At 39.3% G+C, this 19,233-nt stretch overlaps 1 protein-coding gene and 2 non-coding genes across 3 annotated transcripts in view; all 3 read left to right on the forward strand.

Annotated features, from left to right (window-relative positions):
- eif3s10 (eukaryotic translation initiation factor 3, subunit 10 (theta)) overlaps positions 1-19,233 on the forward strand; it is a 37,269-nt gene that overhangs the window by 13,417 nt on the left and 4,619 nt on the right. Inside the window, exons 5-19 of the mRNA XM_041209460.1 lie at positions 302-501; positions 3,539-3,747; positions 5,418-5,589; positions 6,953-7,057; positions 7,931-8,029; positions 9,605-9,721; positions 11,576-11,761; positions 12,323-12,670; positions 13,533-13,637; positions 14,614-14,727; positions 14,916-15,038; positions 15,264-15,417; positions 15,505-15,689; positions 16,809-16,909; positions 18,950-19,188. Of these exons, the coding sequence (XP_041065394.1) occupies positions 302-501; positions 3,539-3,747; positions 5,418-5,589; positions 6,953-7,057; positions 7,931-8,029; positions 9,605-9,721; positions 11,576-11,761; positions 12,323-12,670; positions 13,533-13,637; positions 14,614-14,727; positions 14,916-15,038; positions 15,264-15,417; positions 15,505-15,689; positions 16,809-16,909; positions 18,950-19,188 (2,457 nt within the window). The remainder of the gene's footprint in view (positions 1-301; positions 502-3,538; positions 3,748-5,417; positions 5,590-6,952; positions 7,058-7,930; positions 8,030-9,604; positions 9,722-11,575; positions 11,762-12,322; positions 12,671-13,532; positions 13,638-14,613; positions 14,728-14,915; positions 15,039-15,263; positions 15,418-15,504; positions 15,690-16,808; positions 16,910-18,949; positions 19,189-19,233) is intronic.
- Positions 6,096-6,232, forward strand: LOC121290266. The gene has a single exon (XR_005945745.1). It is a non-coding gene; the product is annotated as a small nucleolar RNA SNORA19 (small nucleolar RNA).
- Positions 7,558-7,690, forward strand: LOC121290267. The gene has a single exon (XR_005945746.1). It is a non-coding gene; the product is annotated as a small nucleolar RNA SNORA19 (small nucleolar RNA).

Here is a 19,233-nt window from a genome sequence, read left to right on the forward strand (position 1 = left end):
TGACGAAACATGTAGCCAACTTGTTAATTAAATAGTGTTAGTAAAATGTGATCAAAACTTTCATTTAATAATTTTCTTTGCCACCACGGTGGTAAATTTGGTATTTTTGTCTTGTTCTTGATTCTCTGAAGGATTCTACAGTTGGATAGATCCTTAAGAACACCTGTCCCCTTTCTCATTTGTGGGCATCTCCTAATGCTAATATTATTATTTTTTTTCAGCCATTGTTGAAATGTAATCTGTTGCATTTGGTGCTGGAAAATTACTTTGACATTATCAACTCCATTTGTCCTTTTTGCAGCTTTTAAGTTCTGCTTGCAGTATACTCGTAAGGCTGAATTTCGCAAGTTATGTGACAACTTGCGTATGCACTTGGGACAGATCCAGCGTCACCATAACCAAAGCACAGCAATCAACCTTAATAATCCTGAGAGCCAATCCATGCATCTGGAGACTCGCCTTGTACAGCTAGATAGTGCAATTAGTATGGAGCTTTGGCAGGTAACACCTGAGCTTTATTAACTACCATTTACTTGTCCATAATGAATTAGTGCAAAAGGCACAGCTTATAAACTTGCTGCTCAGAATAAAACAGTACCATTAAGGGCTATTCAGATTCCTGTTAATGTGTTGGGTCCTGTGATAATAAAGGGAGTCAGATTGAACTTTCATCAAATGAACAGACAGGCTCATTCTCTACTTAACTGATATGTCTTGCATCCATGAAGCATTACAGAGTGAACATATAGCTACACAAAGGACATTGCAGATAACCATTAAACCGTTGTTGATTGTCGTAAAAACCCACCTGGTTCCCTAATGTCCTTTAGGGAAGGAAATCTTCTGTCCTTACCTGATCTGGCCTACATGTGACTCCAGACCCACAGCAATGTGGTTGACTCTTAAATGCCTCTGAAATGGTCTAGCAAGCCACTCAGTTGTTTCAAGCAGCTAAAACGTCTCGGCATCGGCCTAGGCACCGGAAATGACAACAGCAAACTCAGCCCTCTCAACCCTGCGAAGTCCTCCTTATTAACATCTGGGGGCTAATGTCAAAATTGGGAGAGCTGTCTCACAGACTAGTCAAGCAACAGCCTGACCTAGTCATGCTCTCGGAATTGTATCTTATAGACAATGTTCCAGACACCAACATCATCACCCCTGGGTATGCCCTGTCCCACCGGCAGGACAGACCCAGCAGAGGTGGTGGCACAATGGTATACAGTTGGGAGGAAGTTGCCCTGAGGGTCCTCAATATCAATTCCGGATTCCATCAAGTCTCATGGCACCAGGTCAACCATGGGCAAGGAAACCACCTGCTGATTACCACGTAGCACCCTACCTCAGCTGATGAATCAGTGCTCCTCCATGTTGAACACAGCTTGGAGGACGCACTGAGGGCAGCAAGGGCACAGAATGTACTCTGGGTGAGGGACTTCAATGTCCATCACCAAGAGTGGCTTGGTAGCACCACTACTGACCGAGCTGGTCAAGTCTTAAAGAACGTAACTGCTACACTGGGTCTGCAGCAAGTGGTGAGAGAACCAACCAGAGGGAAAAACATACTTGGCCTCATCTCATCAACCTGCCTGCTGCAGATGCATCTGTCCATGACAGTATTGGTAGGAATGACCTCCACACACTCCTTGTGGAGACAAAGTCCCATCTTCACATTGAGAAATACCCTCCATCGTGTTGCGTGGCAAACCATTGTGATAAATGGGATAGATTTTGAGCAGATCTAGCTACTCAAGACTGGGCATCCACGAGGGCTGTGGGTTATCAGCAGCAGAATTGTACTCAACCACAACTTGTAACCTCATGGCCCACATATCCCACACTCTATCATTACCATCAAACCTGGTTCAATGAAGAGTGCAGGAGGGCATGCCAGGAGCAGCACCAGGCATACCTAAAAATTGAGGTGTCAACCTGGTGAAGCTATAACACAGGACTATTTGCATGCCAAACAGCATAAGCAACAAGTGAGAGAGAGAACCAACCGATTCCACAACCAACAGACCAGATCTAAGCTCTGCAGTCCTGCTACCTGCAGCCATGATTGGTGGTGGACAATTAAACAACTCACTGGAGGAGGAGGGTGCACAAATATCCCCATCCTCTGTGGTGGGGGAGCCCAGCACGTCAGTGCAAAAGATAAGGCTGAAGCATTTGCAACAATCTTCAGCCAGAAATGCCGAGTGGATGGTCCATCTTGGCCACTTCTGGAGGTTCCCAGCATCACAGATGCCAGTTTTCAGCCAATTCAATTCACTCCACGTAATATCAAGAAACAGCTGAAGGCACCGGATACTGCAAAACCTTCGGGTCCTGACAATATTCTGGCAATAATACTGAAGACTCATGCTTCAGAATTTGCCATGCTACAGTACAGCCACAACACTGGCATCTACCCAGCAATGTGGAAAATAGCCAGGTATGTCCTGTACACACAAAGCAGGACAAATACAACCAGGCTACTTATACCCCCATCAGTCTACTATCTACCTACGCCACGTGGACTGCCACGTTTCAAGAAGGCAGCTCACCATCACCTCCTTAAGGGCAACTAGCGATGGTCACTAAATGCTGTCCTAGCCATTGAGGCCCACATCCCTTGAATGAATAATAACGGAAAAAAACGCCTGTAGCATTAAAATGAACTGGTGAGGTGTAGTTGGTATACTAATGTGCTCTACACCATAGAATGGCAAGATAGTGGCTTCTAGTTTCCACATGAGGCTGTGAGCTCTTGATCTTGAGATCCTGATATCAAGCTGCTTCCCATTATTGAAGTGAGATGAATAATATGATGACTGAATTCAGGTCAGTCACACCTTTGGGTGGTAGTTGCAGCCAGTTTATATAAAACTCCTGATGAGGTTAGTCAGTCGATTTTGCAGTCATAACATGCATTGGTCTGCTTTCTAAACTGCTTATAGTTAGTCTGAATAAAGTGCTCATGATTTGAACAGAGTACATGTTGACACATGGACAACAACTGACCACATTATGGCCTGTGCTCACCAATGCAGAGGGCATTTAAACTTGCAGGCACTGGCTGCATTGAGGCCCCAAAGGTAAAATGCCTGGATTACAGCCTTCTAAACTGCTGCATGCAAGAGATCTAAAGGGATGATTCAATGCCAAGACTAAAAAAACTGCTGACACGTTAGCCTCATTGATCAGTCATGTTGAAACCAGTTTCAATGTCCATTTAAGATCGATTTATTTGTTGCCGACCTTAGTTTTCAGGAATTGTCTGTAATAAATGGAGCAAACTTTAGATCTAATTTCCAGTTCCAACAACAGGGCAGATCCAAAATGAGGTTGTCAAACGTGCCTAGCAGGGAGGTAGATCAAGTACACTGTTGATTGAGATGCGGACTAGAATGATATCTCCCAATTGAGTCCATTAGCTTTTTTTATAACCTGCTCAAAAATATTCAACTGTGAGAGAATTAAAATTTTCTTTAAATTTCTGGATTAATGAGGATTCTGGTACAATGTTTGTTTATAAAACATATTTATTTTATAGGAAGCTTTCAAGGCAGTAGAAGACATTCATGGGCTGTTCTCTTTGTCCAAGAAGCCTCCCAAGCCCCAGCTGATGGCTAACTACTATAATAAAGTTTCCACAGTATTCTGGAAATCAGGAAATGCTCTGTTTCATGCATCCACTCTTCACCGGCTATACCATTTGTCCAGAGAGATGAGAAAGAATCTTTCTCAAGAAGAGATGCAGAGGTGCAAAAATATTTAACTGCATAACTAGTGATGAACACTGAAGTGTTTTAGATATAAAGCACTAGGGAGAAGCTGCATACTGATTGGTGGAATGCAGCATTAAAATGATCTGGTGAGGTGTAGTTGGTGTACTAATGTGCTCTACACCATAGAATGGCAAGTAGTGAGTTCCAGTTTCCCTATGAGGCTGTGAGCTCTTGATCTTGAGATCCTGACATCAAGTTGCTTCCCATTATTGGAGTGAGATGAAAAATAAGATGACTGAATTCAGGCCAGTCACACCTTGGGTGGTATTTGCAAATGAGACTACTTGTTCCGGTATTTTGAAGGCAAAATTATGTAGATATCATTGGAGACCTTAATGACAAAGGAAAATACTATGGATGTTAGAAATGGGAAAACAAAAAACAAGAGGTGCTGGAAATGGGAAAACAAAAGATGCTGTAGGTCAGGCATTAGAGTTAATATTTCAGGTCAATGATCTTTCGTCAGAGCTAGAAAAGGCTAGAGATATAAAAGGTTTTAAGTCTGGGAACGTGGAGAACAAAAGCGAAGGCATTATGCGGTGGGAGACAGGAGATATTAATTGGCAAAAGGAGATGAAGGTGGGACAAGGAAAAGAAATAAAGATGGCCTTATGGGAGGTAAGCACCACCAATAGTTGCCATCTAAAAATGGGGAAAAAACTGGGGTCAGAGGTTACGATCTGAAATAGTTGAACTTAATATTGAGTCTGGAAGGTGGTAATAGTGCTTAATCGCAAGTTGCGATGCTGTTCCTTACACTGAGTTTCATTGCAACTATATAGGAGCCTGAGGATAGGAATGGAGTGGTGAATTAAAATGTAAAGCAGTTTAATTCTCCGGAGAGAGGAAAGAGAAATTTTAAAATACTGTTTAACTTTTTGTTTTTATATAATTTATTGTTTAAAATCCAGTCCTTGAAAAATTCTTTTTGGCAGAATAAATGCAGGTTAGAATACATTTATAGTATCAATTGATGAGGCAATTGCTGCCTAATTTGGATTGTAAGATAACAGGTCTAATAGTATCTCACACAAACAAAAAATGCTGGAAAACCTCAGCAGGTCTGAGCATCTGTGGAGAGAAAGACAGTGTTAACGTTTCAGGTCCGTATGACTCTTCAGACTCAATGTTAACTCTGTCTTTCTCTCCACAGATGCTGTCAGACCTGCTGAGTTTTTCCAGCATTTTTTGTTTTTGTTTCAGATTTCCAGCATCCGCAGTATTTTGCCTAGATCTAATAGTATGCACAGTTTCCAATTTGATTTTTTTATACTTGTAAGAAATAAGTGTTGCTCATTGCACTAATGGCATTTTATCAATTTGCTATTTATTTCTTCAAAAATGCAGGTTAGCTCCTATTTGTGATACAAAACTAGAGTTTGCTGAATGTCAACCCTGTTGCTTTTTAGGATGGTAACTGCATTGCATATGTGGGTAAAACCATTTATGCTGAAATGTTCTGTAGTCACAACATGTAGTTTCCCCATGCACTGAATTTGTAGTTAAAATCCTTTTTTTAAAAAAAAATTACTGCTAGCCGTTAATAATGTGCTTCAACAGTCACATTAAATACATTTTTTTAATATTGTAGTGAGGGCGATATTCTCTGGTTTCATGCAATCATTTGGTTTACTATATTCACAGGATGTCTACCAGAGTGCTTTTGGCTACTTTATCAATTCCTATTACTCCTGAAAGGACAGACATTGCCCGATTGCTTGACATGGATGGTATTATCGTTGAGAAGCACCGACGACTGGCTACGCTGTTGGGATTACAGGCACCTCCAACTAGACAAAGCCTAATTAATGACATGGTATGATTTTTAGCATGCACAGATTGTCAATCCACCGAGCAAATCTTAATTTTTACAATTTGCTTTTTCTTTGTTGGTTCTCAGGATATGACACCGGCAAGGCCAGCATTTATTGCCCCAATGGTGTGGCATGTGTAGATAGGCCAGATGAAGTATAGACTGTAGGTTTCCCTTCCTCAAGGATGTCAGTGAATCAGCCAGGCTTTTTTTCCCAGATATTTTTAATTTAAGTTAAATTCTCAAACTACCATGGTAGGGTTTAACTTGCATTACTAGTCCAGTAAAATAACCATTACACTACTATACTGGGGTGCATTGTTCCAATGTAAAAGATTTGGTAATTGTAGGGCTGTCCTTTTGAAGAACACATTTTTATGTAATGGTAGAAATTCTTCCATTATCCAGAGCGCTGTATTTTTTTTTGAAGAAAAAGCTTTTTCACTCGAACTGCAATAAGTATGTTAATGTGCAGTTTTGCTACTGCCAGAATAGAATGAATTGTAATAAGGCATGTTTCATTATCTCATTTTCAATCTTAAGTGAAAATTGTGAAATTTCTTGCATGCCAGAATAAGAGTTGAAGGTTAATTAGCAGCGTGACCAATTCAGCCGTAGCACTGCTGCCAGTCACCTTCAGACAAGATGGATCATACGGGGAATTTTAGTTGTTTGTAAAATGAAGCAGGCCAGCTATGTTAAAATTCTAAATGATGATGTCGTTGATGGATTAAATAATGTTCTCTATAGTAAATTCTTTCCATGAATTAAATTATATCTTTAAGACAATGTGTTTTATTGAATTGTTTTCTGATTTAGCATTGGTAAAGTATTTGTGTATACCTCGCAGAAAAACCTATCATAAATTGAGTGCAGTGGATACATAAGACTGTCTCCTAACAATTCATTCCATTAATTGCTGACCAGAATTTTGATTATCTTTTTCACAGAAACCAATTTTGTGGCAAATGTTCAAGCAGTACTGGTAGCTCAGTATTTTTCAGGGATCTGTTGAAAATCTTCAGGTTTGATATATTTCATATGGCTTATCAAAACTCTGTGCGACTTAAAAAAAAAATCAGATTAAGCCTCAATTATCACAGTTAAATGTGGTGTTTTTAGATTCTTGGTATAATGAAGTCCTTCAATGTCTATCTGGTATGGTACATCTTAACATTAAAGTGGAAATATGAGAAATTTGATCAATTGAAGAAATTGCTCCATCAAACCTGAAGTTTCAGCCGATTTTTCCCTTTTATTAATCGACTTTGTAGATAAGTTGTTTAGAGACTGCTCAGTGATGCTATTGAGAGTGATAATTTCTGTCTCCTTTCTGAGCCTACTTTCTTTTTTCAAAAACAAACAGGTCCGTTTCAATGTAATGCAGTACGCTGTGCCTGAAGTGAAGGGTGTGTATAATTGGTTAGAAATGGAGTTTCACCCGCTCAAGCTTTGTGGGCGTGTTACTAAGGTAACAATCTGCATTTAGCTTCCATATTCTATATTTGAACTGCTTCGCAAGGATAAGCTGAAAATCTATGATGTGCTGTTTGTATTACGATGCTCCAATTTAAAGCTATTCTAGGGTTTAGAAGGTTGTGGGTGATCTAATCAAGGTAACACAGATGAAGAAATGATACAGAGTAGATGCAAATAAACAATTTTTTTTTTTGGTGGGCAAATTCAGAACAAGGCTGAGGCTTCAATTTTCGGAGTGAAATCCGGAAGCATTTTTGTCTCCCAAAAGGGTGGTAGAACTTCCTCAAAATGCTGCGAATGTTTGGGTCAATTGAAATCCTCAAGATGGAGATCAAGATTTTTATTGGTAAAGGTATTAAAGGATATGGAACAAAGACAGATAAATGAAATTCAGGTATAATTTAATAAAATGGTGCAACAGATATGAGGGGGGAGGGACCTGCTCCTCCTATCTTCCTGTTTTTATCCTGTAATTTTCTGTAATGTTGCTGTTGGCACCTTTCATTGTCTTGTTCTCTGTTCTTGTGAGATCAGTGATATTTCTAATGTGCCAGAGTAAAACTGGAGGTTAATTAGCAGATGGTCTAACCACTTAACCATAGCTGCCAGTCCCCTCCATACATTTGGATTAGTACGGTCTCAAGTTTTGTTTCCCATGTTGCAAAGAGGCAACATCCTTATGCATGTTTAGGTCACGTACAAATTTCCTTGTTAAGTGCCTGCTAAGAATCGGTCAGCCCTTTATTGTTGGGAATTGCATCAAATCATATACTTTGTTTCAGTAGGAACAGCCAAATTATACATAACTTCAAATAAATAGAGTTAACATCATGTAAACCATAATTTTGCCTTTCTTATTCTCAAGGTTCTCAATTGGGTCCGAGATCAGTCAGAAAAAGAACCTGACCTTCAGCATTACGTGCCTCATTTGCAGAATAACACCATCCTTCGACTCCTTCAACAGGTGTGTTCATATTTCAGTAGAACGTTTTAAAATTCAGTTCATCTTTAAATAGTCTAATGCAAATGCCTGAAGTTCAGTAATAACTGGTGTGTGATGCTGCCATTTTAAAAATGGTTATTCCTGCCACCTTGGACAGCAGAATGTTGCTGCTGTTCAGTTTGTGCCTTAAGCCTCTCAAGAACCCTGTATGTTACACCTATTCTCATCTATTTGCCTTGCATTCAAGAATCCTTAATCAAGATTTACATCAGTAGCATGCAACTCCAAGGAACTGGATGTATGCTGCAGTGCTAGAATATTGCAATTTCTAAAAGTCAGATCCAGAGGTTAAAATGTCGATCAGATCATTTAATATTCACAGTTGAATTTAATACTCATCCATCTATTTTCTTTTTTTAACGGCCATCTTTGACAGTATTTTAAAAGCTGGTAAACATTACCTTCAGAGAACAGTGAGCATATTTATAATCTTTTGTGAAATATTATCAGCATTTTCTCTTTTAGATGTATTTTTCACTGTCTTGTTTTCTGTCTTGAACAGGTTTCTGATGTGCTAGGGCAAAACTGATGGTTAATTAACAAAGTGACTGAACAAATAGCCTTTATTGTCAATCTGTCTTGGTGCAGAAATGTATGACTTGAACGAGGCTGCATTATTTCAAATTAACCTCTCCAATTTTATTGTGACACCAAGCATTTATAGGAAAACTTGCCATATTGGGTTTTTCATACTTCATAAGTCTCTGCCACTTTAGAATTTGAGTTAATTTTGTATTGTTATTTTTACTATTTGCATACCTTGTACTGTTTGGGAGTACTCATTAATAGACACTAATAAAGCTCGATGTAAGCGATGATCATATCCCAAGAAGTAATACAAGAAAAAATACTAAATTATAAAATGCATATTTTTATTCACAGGATGTGGGTATTGCTGGCAAGAGCAGCATTTACTCCCATCCCTAATTACCCTTGAGAAGATGGTGGTGAACCAACTTCTTGAACTGCTGCAATGTGTGTGATTATAGGTACTCTGCTGGTGAAATTAATTAGGGAATTCCAGGATTTTGGCCCAGTGACAATGAAAGAATGGATACTGTCACTGAGAGAGGAACTTGCTGCCATCCTCTTTCTAGGCAATAGAGGTCTGATTTTACTGTACATATTGTAATCATGGCGTGATGGATTGAATGCTTGAAATGTATTCTCATCTGGCATTTTTGTTGGTGCAGAATTCTTAAGTTTTGGGCCTGGCTTTGATATTTTCTCAGGGACTGTGGTGCTGGCCAATTCTGCACGTGATCTGAACATCCGTCCTAAAATTATTCCAGCATCAGTTCAAATTTGTTCTGATGTTTTAGCTTTCAGCTCCTGGAAGAAAACTAATGGTAAATGCACATTAGCAAGTGGTGTAGACATGAAGTACCTAGTTAGTTCAGATTGAAGCGCAAAGTCAATGACCACAACCAGTTAAAGCCTGGAGGCATAAATATGCATCAGGCCTCTGAAAAGCATGCAAAGTAAAGCTTTTGATTTAATCCCTGATTGATTTTATGCCACTTTTATTTGTACCAGGTGGCCCAGATTTATCAAAGTATAGAGTTTACTCGTTTGGCTTCCTTGGTTCCCTTTGTTGATGCCTTTCAACTGGAGCGTGCCATTGTTGATGCTGCCAGACACTGTGATTTGCAGGTAATGCCAACAATCAGAGGTATTGATCTGTGCGGTGGTGTCAAAGTTCTGTTAGATTTCAAATACTGAGCTTAGTTATTGGATTAAGGTTTAATAAATCAGCCTGAAAAAAATAATTTGCGTTAGGAACAGGCATAGCTTTCTCATATCAAATGCAACCTGCTGAAATTACTCCTCCCAAGATTTAGTAAGAGCAACAGAGCAGGAGCTGGCCATTTGGCACTTTTGAGCCTGCTTCGCCATGCAGTAATATTATGGCTGACCTGGTTGTGGTCTCAGCTCCACTTTCCTGTCTGCCCCCAATAATCCTTGACTCATATTGCCTAACAAAAATCTGTCTAAATCTGCCTTGAATAAATTTAAAAGACCCAGCCTCCACTACTTGCTAGGGAAGAAAATTCTATACACCAGCAACCCTTTGGGAGAAACTTTTTCTCCCAATTTCTGTCTTAAAAGGGACACCTGTTATTTGTAAACTATGTCACCTAGTTTTAGTCTCCACAAGAGGTAATATCCTCCAGGTATCCACCGTATCAAATCCCCTCAGGATCTTATGTTTCAATAAGATCACCTCTCGTTCTTAACTCCAATGGCCTAACCTGTGCAACCTTTCTTCATCACACAACCCCTTCATTCCAGGAGTGAGCCCAGTGAACTTTCTCTGAACTGCTTCTAAAGCAGTTATATCTTCTTTTAAATAAGGAGACCAAAGCTGTACATAATATTCCAGATATGGTCTCAGTAAGTCCCTGCACAGCTGTAGTAAAACTACACAACTTTTATGTCCCATTCCCCTGCATATTAACTTTGTGATTCATGTACCAAGACACTGCAACCTCGCTGTCCCACTATCTCTGCCATCTTTCTCCATTTAAATAGTTCATATTTTTTGTTCTTCCTGACAAAATGAACAAGTTCACATTTATCCGTGTTATACTCAGTCTGATAAATTTTTGCCCACTCACTTAACCTGTCTATATCCCTTTGCAGACACACTACCTCCTTTTGACAACTTTCCTCCCTATCTTTGGTGGGTGTCATCAGCAAATGTAGCTACCATACATTTGGTCCCTTCATCCAAGTCATTAATATAGATTATAAATAGTTGAGGACCCAGCACTGATTGCTGTGGTACTCCACTAGTTACAACTTGCCAATCTGAAAAATGACCTATTTATCCCTACAAACTCTGATAGGAAGCATTTGTTTTTGACTCTGAATTTGCACTGCTGATAACACAAATTTAATTTTTGGAGATCTGTTGCAATGTAGTCCACAATGATCTCTTAATACAACATCAGAAGTCTGATTTAAATCTAACTAGCTTTATTTTCAAATCCTAAATGGGTACTTGTAAGGAAAATAATTCCAAAAGGAAATTATGTGGGCTTCTCTTGATGTAACTCCAGAAGGTCAGCAGAAGTGGCCTTTTCTAGTCATCAGTGCTGTTTTTGCATGGGTTCTACCGATTTTTGTGCTGAAAATAACAGGGGATTGGAAAAGCTCCCATAAAGTCCGCACTGTCTTTAAAATTGTATGTAGAATATCGGCAACCATTAGGCAAAACTTTTTAAAGCACTGAGTGCAGGCAGTAATTTCTGCTAAACTTTAAACAATTTTCTAGCAGTCTTATGGGTAAATTTAATCCTGTCTCAATCAAGAGATGGGCTTTTGTGCCACTGGTCAAGTATATTCAAGCATATTTTTCAATGTGGACATTTGTTGGATTAAAGGTATTTCTCCAAATTAGTTCCATATATGATTAGAGTTGAATTTTGGTCATTTTTTGTTACCAAAATCAGTCATTTCAAATAGGAAACAATGTATTACTTGATTTTGTTGACTTTCTTCTAGGTTCGCATAGATCATTCTTCTCGTACTTTAAGTTTTGGCTCAGACCTTAACTATTCTCCACGTGAAGATTCACCAGTGGGACCTTACTTGCAGCCAATGCCTTCAGAGCAAATCAGAAGCCAGCTGACTGCTATGTCTACTGCATTAGCTAAGGCTATCCAAGTTGTTAAGCCAACACACTTGCTTGTAAGTTTTTTTTTTCTTGACTAAATAGCTTCAAGTCAGTGCCCTAATGAGTCCAATGTGCCCAAGTGGGCAAGCAATAGGAGTCTTAGCAGTATGCTTTGCTAGTAAACGATGTTAAACTCCACTAGCCTTGAACATACACAGAATATTGCTACACCTTGACTTGTTGTCAACCTGTAACAAGATTTTTTGGGCTAATGAAAGTGAGATATAGGTAATACAATCCATCATCAAGCTTTCTTATTATTTGGTTGAGAGAGTTTAAAAAAGTTTCCATAAATGCAATATTCTTGCTGACATTTTATAAAGGAATGCTCAATCTCAGCAGAGCTGTCCAGATAATCAGATCTTAATTTCCTTAACTGAAGTCTGCTAACTCAGCATGAACTGAAAATGAACTAGGACCTACTTGGTCTCACGGCTCAGTTGTGTATAGCTTTAGTTATCTGAGCCATGAGGGGAGCCTGACGTGTGTATGAGTTTAAATATTAGGAATTTCTGTTTTGTAAGAAGTTTGCATTCATGAATCCATCCCCATATTTCCTATATTTAATGCTTTAGAATGAGAAAGAAGAGCAGCACCAGCAAGCTGTCAGTGCTTATTTGAAGAATGCCAGGAAGGAACATCAACGGATCCTTGCCCGTCGTCAGACTATTGAGGAGAGAAAGGAACGCCTCGAAAGCCTGAATGTTCAACGGGAGAAAGAAGAAATGGAGTTGCGAGAGGCAGAGCTTCAGAAAGTTCGTAAGGCTGAAGAAGAACGTTTGCGTCAAGAGGCACAGGAGAGAGAGAAAGAACGCCTTATGCAGGAGCATGAAAATATCAAACGGAAACATGTACGAGAACGTCTGGAGCAGATCAAAAAAACTGAACTGGGAGCTAAAGCATTCCGAGATATTGACATTGAGGTACGATACAGTCCTGCATACCTTTACCTGCAAATCCTTTTTTTGATAGTTCCTATCTATGAAATTATTTTTTTTGATAGGCAAACAATATTGCGTAGAATTTGCCGCAGAAGGGTCATTCAGCCCACCAGCCCATGCTGGTGTTTATGCCCCACTTGAGCCTTCTCCTATCTTTCCTCTTCTTTCAGCGCAACCCTCTTTCCCCATAACTTATCCCATGCAGTAAGGAGTTCCACATTCTCACCACTTGGGTGGAGAAGTTTCTTCAAATTTCCCCGCTTGATTTCTTGAAAACTAGAAGCCATCAATACAAGTATAGGTTTCCTCTTCCCCACAAGTGGAAAAACTTAACTACCCCATCAAACTTTTTATAATTTGAAGGCCTCTTAGGACATCTTAATTGCCTGCTGACCAGTGACATTTCTTAAATCCAAGAATTAGCAACATAAATCATAAAGGCTTTATCCAAAACTTGAAGTACCTAATCTACAGTTGCTAATTTTAATCCTATAATTTTTTTCATCCACAATGCAACCCGTTTCTTCAAATCTTGGCACTCCTGTGTTATAGGAGGTTTTGTAGGCAATATGTCTTCATGCTCCCACTTGCTCTGTAACTACATATTAAGTACATTTTGTAACGTTATCCTCCCTACACTATTGATTTTTTGAGATGAGAGAACTTGATGTATTGGGGGTTGAGGACAAGAATTTGAATCATGTAGTAAAGTGAAAATTTGATTCTTGTACAAACAGCCATATAGGTTACAAGAGGATACTGCATTTATACCTGTCAGTTGCACAAATTGTGTTTTGTATACTTTGGTGTGCAATATCTCATTATGATCTTATGATTTTCACAGAACCTTGAAGAACTGGATCCAGATTTTATCATGGCAAAGCAGGTTGAGCAGTTGGAGAAAGAAAAGAAGGAACTTCAAGAACGTTTGAAAAATCAGGAAAAGAAGGTGAGTGGATGGGTTATTCAATGAATCGCAATAAGAATAACACAACAATGGTGACATCTGCTTACTGGTAAGATAGGAAGTAGGAGTGTTAGTAACTGATAACTCAGTTAAAATGAGTAAAAGCTCATAGAGACAGATTGGCTTTGTGATATTGAGTCCTAATGTTAACAATGACAATGTTAGAAAGAGTGCCTTTCGGTGGTTGAAGATGGTGTTTTGATACTCCATTGCATTGTAGCGTGAAGTGGTAAAACATGGTGTTGAATCTGCAATTATCCATATGGTTAATTACCAAATTGTAGAGCACTGTTCAAGCCAAGCGCTTTCCTGTTTTAGAGGGAAGGACAGAGCAGGTCAGTACAGTTACGAGTGGCTGTTTTAAACAATGTATGGTCAATCACATGCCAGCCTTTGATTTTTAGCCTATCAAGGCTGTGCAGATGGTAGATAATATCAAAAATGCAGCATACTAGTTACATTCCAGGGGAGGAAAAACTAAATAATTTTATTTTACCTATATTTTTGAGACAGTCAGTGAGAAAGTAGCCTGACATTGAGTTGTACCAAGAGAAAGATTCATTCGTTGTTTCCCTGTGCTTATCTGTATTAGTTTTTACCCTAACAAAAATATCTGAACTTGCTGGATTGTTCTTGTAACTGATTAAAAGCTGCTAGCTGCGCGAATAACTTTCTGCCAAGTTAAAGCATTGTGCACCTGGAAGAAGTAACTTCTTAACATCTGCCGTGACAATAATTCGGAGTACAGTACTGCAAATTATCAAATTCAGTGCACCCGTGCTGCTGTTGCTTTGAACTTAATGACCAGTTGATGAACATAATATGTCCTAAGCTATGTAAAATATACATTGTGCAGGATTGAAATCCTTCCCAATTTCTCTTGAATATTGTATAAACACGTATTTCTTTAGAAGTGAGAGCTACTGGTAACTCTCCTTACTGTATCTTTTTTGTACAGATTGACTTTTACGAAAGGGCTAAGCGATTAGAAGAAATACCTTTGCTCAAAAAAGCATTTGAGGAACAGCGAATAAAAGATATGGAATTGTGGGAACTTCAAGAGGAGGAAAGGGTGAGTAATATAATTTGTATACATATGCTTTTCAGACATATGTTCTTTTGATTCCTGCTTAATGTATCATTTTGAACATTTTGTTCTCAGTGTTCCTTGATGTAACCTGTATTAAGCTCTTTGATTTAACAATAAGGTTAAATTATATCATTATGTACTTGAATGTTGTGAATTTCTTCTTTTTACAGATCACTAATATGAAAGTTGAGCGAGAAAAAGCACTGGAGCACAAGAATCGAATGTCAAGAATGATGGAGGATCAAGATCTGTTCCTAACCAAGCTTATGGCTTCACGACGTACTGTTTATGAGGTCTGCAGTTTATTAAATAACTTGTTACTAGTATTTTAACTTAAGATATTCTTGGCCATAGCTTCAGAAGTCACCCATTTTTTTTTTTGGTGTTTCCATAAGATCAGTAGTTTGTCCATATAAATATTGCTCTGGTAGCAAGTTATTTAAATTAAGTACGGCAGAGCTAGGCAAAGGGTTCTGTTTCCTTTTCTTAAGTTGCTTTCTGTTTTGTTCTGAGAAAAGGAAAAACTGAAGAATTTCCAAGAGAGGCTCAGCGAAGAGCGGACGATGCGTTTAGAAGAACGTAAGAAACAACGTAAAGAGGAAAGACGCAAGATCTACTATATACAAAAAGAGGAAGAAGCTCAGCGATTGGAGGAAGAAAAGCTTAAGAAAGGTTTGACTATGTAGTTGCTGTACTTTCATGATATATGTGAACTGTTGTAAAGCATGGATTCTTAATTTTTGGAGTTTCTTGATGTAGAACGTGAAGAGAAGGAACGCTGTGAGCGTGAAAAACGGGAAGCAGAGGAACGTGAATACCAGGAAAAACTAAGGAAATTGGAAGAAACTGAAAGAAAACGACGCCAACGAGAGATGGAAATTGAAGAGCGAGAGCGTCGTAAAGAAGAAGAAAGGAAACTTAATGAAGACCAGTTTCGTAGAAAGGTAATTAATTTTTTTGATATCTGCATTTCATTTGTTATGCTTCAAATGTCTAAAGTATATCATTTCTTGATTTTGATTTCTATTTTTTGCTGCTATATGAGAGTGGCAATCAGATCAAGATGGGTGGTATCCATTTTCCGCATTCGTAGTTGAATGCTTAGCTTCTATGCGGTGATCTGTTGTACAATTTAGCAGAAAGGTTATGCATAACCTTGCCTGAAGTGCAAGTTTTGATGGGATATACTGCTTTGAGTAAGTAATAAAAGTTTCATCTTGGGACTGAAGAGTTTATTTTCACTATTCGTGCCTGAAAGAGCTATCACTACCTCCTGGTTTCGGTAAAGAACATTGTGGATGTGAAACTTTCATACAGCCATGCACTTAAACTGAGGAAAGGAACCTAATAGCATGATTGTAGTAAGCCATTTCCACAGCTAGTGGAATGAAGCAATTTAAGATGAGCGACTAATGAGAAGCCCACAAAAGCTGTTTGGCAATGAAATTTTATTTGGGGAATTTTATCAAATATGTAAACTATTCCTACTGACATCACAAGTCTAAATTTGGAGGGTGAATGGTGATGTGTTTATTGCATTGGGATATATTTATAAAATTTGTACTAGTTCATGCAGAATGATTCATTAAGATTAAGACTGGCACTGTAGATGACAGTTGATTTTTTTCTAGTATAATAGATGGTATTTAATGTTGCTACTTGTCCTTATTTTGTCAATTGCTTTCAGATGAATTGTCTATGCCAATTGGAAAGGATAATTTTATGTAATCCAATCTCAGTGCAAGCTGGATAACTCCAAAAAGTATAATGGAAACTTTCCCCTTTTCCCAGCTTGTGGAAGCTTTCCTACATTAGTCATTAAATGAGCTCGGGTTTTGGGTAGATTGACCTGCAATTTTAAAAACTTAAAAGAATTGACTGAAGTTAGTTTGAACTTGCTTTAGGTTAATATTCGTATACAATATGTTTCATCCTGTTGAAGAATTGAAGTTGAATTGAACTTGGATGTGAATAATAAAGAAAGCAATAACATTGTTTTAAAAGGAGAAGCTATTATTCATTGGCCTTGACAGCTACATATTTGAATTTGTTTTTCTTGGCAGGAACCACAGCGCTGGAGTGACAGAGACACTGATCGAGATGGTTGGAGGGATTCCCGTATTATAGAAAGGGAATCTGAATGGAGGCGTGGTGGAACTGATGCGTATGTAGTTATAGTAAAAGAGCAGCTAAAACCAAGTTAATGATTGTAAAATCATACAGCACAGTTGCAGGCCATTGGGCCTAATGTATCTGGTGGCTCTTTGAAAGAGCTATGCAGTCATTGCCACTCTTCTTCACGGTAGTCCTACATACTTTCCCTTTATGTATATCTATGTCCCTTTTGAAAATTAATATTGAAGGCTTCCACAAGCCTTTGGATCATAACCTGCTGGATTTATAGAATCATGAAATGGTTATAGCAGAAAGGGAGGCCTTCTGGCTGTTCAGAGCCTGTGCCAAGTCTCCAGAACAGTTTAGTTACCCCTGCTGCTTTCCTGTAGCCCTACAATTTTTTTCCCCTTTCAGGTGCTTATCCAATTTTCTTTCTAATGCCCCTCCTGGCAGCGTATTTCAGATTCATAACCACTTGGTACCTAAAAATAACTTTTTTCCTCATGTTACCATTGGTTCTTTGGTCAATCCCTTTAAATGTCTATCCTCTGGTTCTTGACCCTCCTGGTAGTTGGAATAACTTCTCTCTCTCTCTCTACCCTATCCAGTCCCCTTTCATCTTTATCACACCTCCCTAGACAAGATTGAGAGAGAAGAACAACCCTAGCTTCTCCAAACTGTCCACGTAATGGAAGTTCCTCATCTCCGGAACCATTCTTAAATCTTTTCTACACCCTCTTTAAAGCCGTCACATCCTTCCTCATGTGCTGCCCAGAATTGGGCTTAATACATGAGTTAAGGCTGAATAAATATGTTAATAGAATGGGAATAGAGGGATACGGACCCCGGAAGTGCAAAATGTGTTAGTTTGACAGGCAATGTGATAGGCGCAGGCTTGGAGGCTCAGAGGGCCTGTTCCTGTGCTGTACTTTTCTTTGTTCATTCTTTGCAGCTTGACAAATGTTTTATAAAGGTTTGTTGTAACCTCCTTTTGTACTCTTTACACTTTTATTTATGAAGCTCAGGATCTGTACATTTTAGTAACCACTTTCTCAATCTGCACTGCCACATTCAACGGTTTATGCTTGGAATTATACTTTTTTTAGATTCTATTGCCTGCACTGTCTGCCATGTGCAAGTGCGCTCTGGACTCTTGCATTACCTGCCTGGCTCTCCTTTGCTGGCAGTCACTTAGCACTCAGCTTCCTGGATGCACACAGTGATTCCAACTGCTGCTGGAGCTCCTCCAGATGATGACATTTGCTGTAAATGTGCTTGTCATGAAATGAGATCTGCACTGTACTCCAGTGCCCTGCCTCGCCTCTATTTATTGAAACTTAACAGAAGTAAACTGATTTAAAAGGCTTTTTAACAGCTTTATCAACTTGTCATGACAACGGCAAAGGATTCTGTGAACCCTCAGTTCTCTCTGTTCTTGTACTCCCTTTACGTACATCATTCAGAATATACTGCATTTCCTCCAGCTGCATTATACATTCCCTGCAGGTGGGGGTTTCAAGGCAGGGTGACATGTAAAATCTAGTGGGCCCATCTGAGGGGACCCCCCACCCACCCCCTCACCGGGGTCTGCTAGCCTGGCACCTGGGCTGGATTCAGCACAACTTGCCTCCTCAAGCCCCAAGTCCATTGCCGATAGTGGCCACCATTCCTGTTAGCACTGCCAGTACTGGAGAGCTGTTGACTTCTGATTGGCCAGCAGATTTCTAAGGCAGGACTTGCTGTTCCAGAAGGTGAAAGTCCCACTTCGTCTATTAACATCAAATTGCCCTTTAAATTGCTGTGGGCCTGATAGGGGTGCGGAGTCTGTCACCCTGTACAATTCAGCCCCTCCTTTTCCATCAGGAATGCATCAATTCACATTTTTTTGTATTAAACTTTGCCTGCCTATGTTTCTCTTTCATCTCGTTCTCTTTAAGTCATTTGCTGCCCTTCACATTGATCACTACTTGTGTCATCTGCAAACTTTGAAATGATGAACTCTATACCAAAAACCAACTCTAGCATTTTACAGGAGGATAAAGTTATGAAATGCTGTAATGGTTTTGTGGCTTGTGCTTGTTTTTCTTAGGGAGTGGCGCCGAGGGGAAGGTCGTGGCTTTGATGATGATAGGCCAGCATTCCGTCGTGGGGAGGACAGAATTCGACGGGATGATGATAGGGAACCATTGTTCAGAAGAGGCGATGATGATCGTGGTCCGCTGTTCAGAAGAGGTGATGATGAAAGGGGATCTTGGCGGGATGATGACAGGGGATCCCGGCGTGTTGATGATTCAAGACCTGGCCCATGGAGACCACTTGATAAACCTGGTACAAGAAATTTTCTAAGCTTTTTTTGGGGGCACGGTCTTGCTT

This window comes from Carcharodon carcharias, chromosome 17, assembly GCF_017639515.1.
Source record: "Carcharodon carcharias isolate sCarCar2 chromosome 17, sCarCar2.pri, whole genome shotgun sequence".
Lineage (NCBI taxonomy): Eukaryota > Metazoa > Chordata > Chondrichthyes > Lamniformes > Lamnidae > Carcharodon > Carcharodon carcharias.